The 6000-nt window shown below is 40.7% G+C and overlaps 1 protein-coding gene across 1 annotated transcript in view; it reads left to right on the plus strand.

The window, feature by feature from the left end:
• Positions 1 to 2734, plus strand: part of LOC140229461 (sodium/potassium-transporting ATPase subunit alpha-3-like) — a 37285-nt gene extending 34551 nt beyond the window's left edge. Inside the window, exon 20 of the mRNA XM_072309714.1 lies at positions 402 to 2734. Coding sequence (XP_072165815.1) covers positions 402 to 624 — 223 coding nt within the window. The 3' untranslated portion in view covers positions 625 to 2734. The remainder of the gene's footprint in view (positions 1 to 401) is intronic.
• Positions 2735 to 6000: the final 3266 nt, after the last annotated feature.

Consider the following 6000-nt stretch of genomic DNA (forward strand, 5'->3'; position numbering starts at 1 on the left):
TTGTTCGTTCGTTCGCGAGCGAGCGAGCGAGCGAGTGACATGATTATCAATGTAAGAGCAGAAATGCCATGGCGGGGATTGAACTGTGAATGTTCTTGGGGGGAAAAGCTCAGACAACCACACCAGCTGAACGTATCAGTGTTATCTGTCTCACTAAGGCATTTAAGGTGAAGATGTCAGATATTCAACAAATGTGGTACAAGAGTCTCCAAAGCAACAAAATAGGATTATATATTGAATTCCATGCTGAAGGTTAAACTTTGTGTTGAGTGTCTACTGGCTGAAGGTATACTGATTGTTCTTTTTACTGTGTTCCTATAGTGAAAGATTATCAAGATGTGCAAAGCTGTGTAGCAGGGTAGTATTTATCTTTGCCATACTCTGTTCTTTTTATCTTACAGCAACTGGGTGCTCAACTTTGGGCTCTTCTTTGAGACAGCCCTGGCTGCCTTCCTGTCCTACTGCCCCGGTCTTGAGAACGGTCTGCGCATGTACCCCATCCGCATCGGCTGGTGGTTCACCGCCTTCCCCTTCTCCCTGCTCATCTTCGTGTACGACGAATGTCGCCGCTTCATTCTCCGCCACAACCCGGGCGGCTGGGTGGAACGCGAGACCTACTACTGACTTCCTCGAGCCCAATGCCCCTGCCCTCAGAATGACCATAAAGCCCATCCTACCTGTCCGCTCAACTCTGCGGCCTCCCGCCCACCGACGGCAAGCAGTGGAGCCAGACCCAGCGCGCTGGGACAGGCTCACAGCGGGCAGACCTTCCGCCCCTACACCTCGAGACAGCGGCTGTTCATGCGAACCAGCCAGCGCCAGGCTCCCCCTGACGCCATCAGCACCGCTGTTCTCAGCTCTCTCCCACCACCGGAGCTGCTGCTCCCCAAGCCAGACGCTCCTCCCGGTCCCACAAAGGAGGAGCGGTACCAGATGCCTGCAGCGGAGGCACTGGTGCTTCGATTCCTTGAGAAGCAATGCAGGCAGACCAAGCATTGCCCGAGGAAGACGTTTGCTAGAATCCTTCATGGAACTCTGCTCTTTTTACGTTATCCATCTTTTGTCAGGATATGAGATGTATCTTCAATTTACCCATATATTTCAGAGCTGTACTACTTACACTTTTTATTGCTACTATTTAGGAAAGAAAATTTTTATCAACACCACCTTAATATGATATTAGAACAGTCCTCGTATTTATCTCTAATGAAATAGGAATGAGTGCCGCAATTAAAAGGAAATGTCCTGGTTTCAGCTTATGAGCATCAGCGACAATGAAGCCTGCATGCAGTCTCCTCTCTAGTGCTGCATGACTAGACCTTAAATGTGCTTGGAATGCTGCTTCTGGAGGGGGGATGTTTGGGAGGTATGTTACTCAAATACAGGGTTTACCTTGGAAGAAATTCATCGTATGCATGCAGGAATAGAAAAATGATTTTTCGTAATTTGTGCTTCAGTTAGGTCCACATGCCGACGTGAGGAAAAGAATAAAAATCGTTTTTTGGACTTCTTGCCATAATGCTGCTTAGTGAGTACACTTTTGAGCATTTGAAAGTTTTATAACTTTTCTTTGGCAAATATGGTATTCAACGTTGGAATTTCTGCCAAAATATGTAATCCTTCCTTCAACAAGAATCATTCTTGTGCAGTGAAAAAATGAATAAATAAGTAAATTGAAGTACAGGAAAAGAATAAACAAAATGTATGGTTTTTGTGTCTCATGAAGGATTTTATCAAAACTTGTACCACAGGCTCCTTTTTTTTTTCACGCCTATATTCTTTTTTTTTTTCTTTTTTTTGTGTGTGTGCATGTGTTCACTTGTTTCACATTGCATCATTTCTTTGTGTGAAACAAGTGCACAAAAGCCGCACACCGAGCGGTCTAATGTGGCAGAGGCATTGGGTATCTATGTAGTCATTATCCTGCGAAATTCCAATGATTACAAAACAAAGTGTCATGCAATGGAACTGTGTATGAACTTAGATTAAGCTGAACTGTTCGACACTTCAATAACACTAAACGTGTTGATAGTGTCGTTACGCATATATCAATCAATCATTCAATCTTACAAGGCGAGTTTTAATCTGTATGAGCCACACTGCCAGTAATGTGTAGTCTTAATTAGGTTCTTTATGAACTGTGTGAAATTGTGAAAATGCAAGACTTTATCTGATACAGTTGTACTCCTCAACAACTAAAAACAAACAACAAACGAACTTGAGTGTGCTATGCACTAGATCTCATTGATCTTAGTACTGAATAAGACAACTTGTGTGACAGGATTCTACCTTTCTTTTACACTAGTTATTCCTGTAAATTTGACAGTAGACAAAAGTAAACTAGAATCACATATCTTACTGGTTGTGTAGTATGTTGCAGCTTACTGTATGCATAGTCGAGGCTGTAGACACACCCAGATGTAAACTTCACATTAATATCAATTAGATGGCAGGCTCAAAGTATCATTAACAATTCGTACAAATCTAAATTTAGAGTACAAATCGATGTTGCGTGTGAAACGGACCCCATGAGATTTTTAATTTGTGAGCACTTTGGTTTGCGCTGTGGAGACAAGTACTGCACGTTGGTCCTATGGCTTAGTGGATGCTTTCTCCATCAGTCTTAACTTAAATGTTCATTCACGTATTTGAAAAGAAAAAAAAAGTAATGATGTATACTTGTGTTTTGGTTGTCCTCTCTATGCAAATAAATTGTTTTAATCATTCCCCTGAATATCTTTTCTTGTCCTTGCTCACTTGCTTGTTCTGTGGATTTCTTCACTGGGATTTGCAGTGAATATGATGTAAACAGAGATTACTGTGAAACCAGAAATGTTTGCGTGCATGAAACTTTTGCGACTTTCGTGAGGAGCCAAGATTTGCAAAAGTATTCAAAATGCACACACACACGTGTTTGCCTACACAATGTATTGAATGCCAGTGGTGATTTGCGAAAGATTCACAATGCTTAAAAAGCTCTGATTCGCAAAAGTTTTATACCGCGAATGTTTCTGGTTTTACAATATTTGGACTTGTGGTGAATATGAGGTAAGCAGAGGTCACTCCAGAGCATGTCCTGTGCTTCAAAGTGTTCATAATTTTTCACTTCCTGTCTAGAAAGTCAAAAGGCAGACAAGTCATATTGAGAGTTCCCCCAGGTTGCGACATATCACTGACCAGCATACTGGTAGTATGCACAACATGCACACACAAACACATACCTACATTATGTACATGTATGTGTACATCTTTATCTTTATTGGTACACATTTTGTACACACACAGTAGAAGTAGATTCATATACACACACACACAGGCATATTCTCTCAGAAATGCATACAATGTACACACACTGTAGTATGCATGCATTCTTACAGACACACATATCATGTACAAACACATAATTGTAAAGGTCAGTAGGCCCATCATAAAAAGCTACTTGACACAAATGTGCTTCATTTAAAAGTGCAGTAAGTGATATTAAATATCTGTGACTCGTTTATTCAATTTAATACACACACATGCCACAGTTCAACTGTGATTATCTGCTATCAAAACATGACGGTCAATGATAATGTACACATACATGTATTTCAAGTGCACACACACAAAGACAATAACTAATTTGCACAGCGTGGATATCTACCAACCATCAGTCTTAGTTCAGGTGTGCAGTTCATGGCAATGAAATTTGCAAAATATGAGGAGTATGTTTGCAAAAACCGATAAGTCCATTTTTGAAGATTTTGAAATACGGTCTCTGTCATAAAGTACAAAATAATACCTTTTAAATGATATATTGGTCACTACAAAGGTATATTATTTTTGAAGTTATGGTCAAAAGAAGCAAAAATTTTCTATTATTCCCTTTATTTTTCTTGACCTTTAATCGCAAGTATCTCCATTTGACAAATATGGACTTATCGGTTTTTGCAAACAAACTCTTCATATTTTGCAAATTTCATTGCGCTGCCCCAGACACATCTGTAATGTAATAAGCAGATATGTTCACTTGGGGATGATACACAATAGAAAATAGAAGGCCCTGCCTATTTTTCTATCCATCTTGGCACTTGTTATGATCACTGGCAAATATATACATGAATGTATCACAATCACTTTATCACTTTCAAGTACATTGCATTCAAAACCCTTCAGTAGTATGAAATGTGGCGAGATAGAAACTGAATCCCTGGAGAACTCAAACCTTCACTGGTAAAAATTACATGTTGAGCATGTAGTTCACCCTTGGGAGCAATGTGATACACAAGCTATCCACGAGTCATTAATTGCCTACAAAGGCAAAATTTGTACACTTCATGTCCATTGCTCGGCGGGAACATCACAATAGTAATTGAGTGGACAGATTGATAAAGAAAAATGCAGCACAAAACGTAAGGAATGCCCTTTTAATTACCTACTCTCCATAATGGCATTTTTACAAGCCCTAAGTATCACAAAGAGTCAATCATGCCTAATTTTCATTTTTCCTGAGAGACAGATTACTGTATGAGCTGTTAATTTTGCAAGGATTTGATTGTCGTGAATTTTGCGGGGTACTGTTGGATAACACACAAAAATGCCACCATGCACTTAAGGTATATAGTGCACTTGCGATTGCCTCGGTTTAAATTTGCAAAAACGACATCTCGCGAAAAATGTCTGTGACCTCCTCATACGTAGCTGGCCCAATGAAAATAACAGCTTATACAGTAAATCACATTCCTAATACTGACAATTAATATTTGAATTTCACGTGGCATCCATCTTTTTTTACTACATGGCAATAGCTCAACGCTCTATAGAGCATCATGATTAGTCTACTATTACTACCGGTACTTACCCCATTGAAGACGGTTTGATTTTGCTACAACGCATTTCCCATAGACACTTGCCCGAGTATTCTCAGGACTCGTCCTCAACGGGTTGAGGAGCTATTGTGGCTCAGTCGAAAACACTATACACTATTATAGAATGGGTAGCGAGAATCCTGTGATCTCATTGGTCGAGAGCTATGAGTTTATTTATACTGGCCGCACGCTGAGTCACAGTGGTAAACATGTTATCGCGCATTTGTAGCAAGAGTATGCGCACTTGTAACAAAGATTCGCGCATTAAGCAAGCGTTCGCGCACTCAGTACGAGACGCCTATTGGCTAAAACAACCATGCATCAGTTTTTCACGCATTAAGCAAGCGTTCCCCGCACTCAGTACGAGACGCCTATTAGCTAAAACAACCATGCATCAGTTTTTACTGATGCACGGTTAACCATGCGTCCAGTAAAAACTGATGCATGGTTTTCGGGCTCTCGTCTATGGCAAGCCAAAAGGAAATACATCCAGTAAATTTGTCATCGGGTAACATGATAGAAAAATGGGGTTTTGGCAAGAAAATTACCCATTCTATAAAACAGATGACGCACATGTCTTTTCGTGCGTCAGTCGGAATATAGTGTGCATGCGGTAACTATGGAATTTAGCCTAAACCCACTTGGCTTCGCCTCGTGGGTTAAGCATTCCATAGTTACCTTATGCACACAATTCCAACTGACGCACTCAGACCTGTGCGTCATTTCTATACCAGTATTTAATCACAATGTTCCGGGTTCAAGTCCCTTGGTGTAGTCGTAGTGCCCCTAGGCAAGGCACTTCCTTCAGCATCATTTCCTGGGGTTCGTTTCATGAAGTCGTCTCATAAAAGTCTTTACATAGGTCTCAGAATGGCAAGTTGCCCATACACCTGTATGTGGTAGCTATGAGAGATTTTCAAATCCATTTCATGAAGTCCCCCATAAGTGTGTCTTATGAGCAAAAAGTCTCACATAAGACTTCCACAAAATAGACCCCTGGTTTCTTTATGGGACAAGTCATCACTGGAAAAGATAGCAAACAGTCCTGTAGACATTCTGTCTAACTGCGACTTCAGTATTTGTGATTCGACCCTGCATCACAAAACCACCAAAAAGTCACCAGACATTGATTTTTAGGTAAGGCAGATTC

This window comes from Diadema setosum, chromosome 6, assembly GCF_964275005.1.
Source record: "Diadema setosum chromosome 6, eeDiaSeto1, whole genome shotgun sequence".
In the NCBI taxonomy this organism is placed as follows: Eukaryota; Metazoa; Echinodermata; class Echinoidea; order Diadematoida; family Diadematidae; genus Diadema; species Diadema setosum.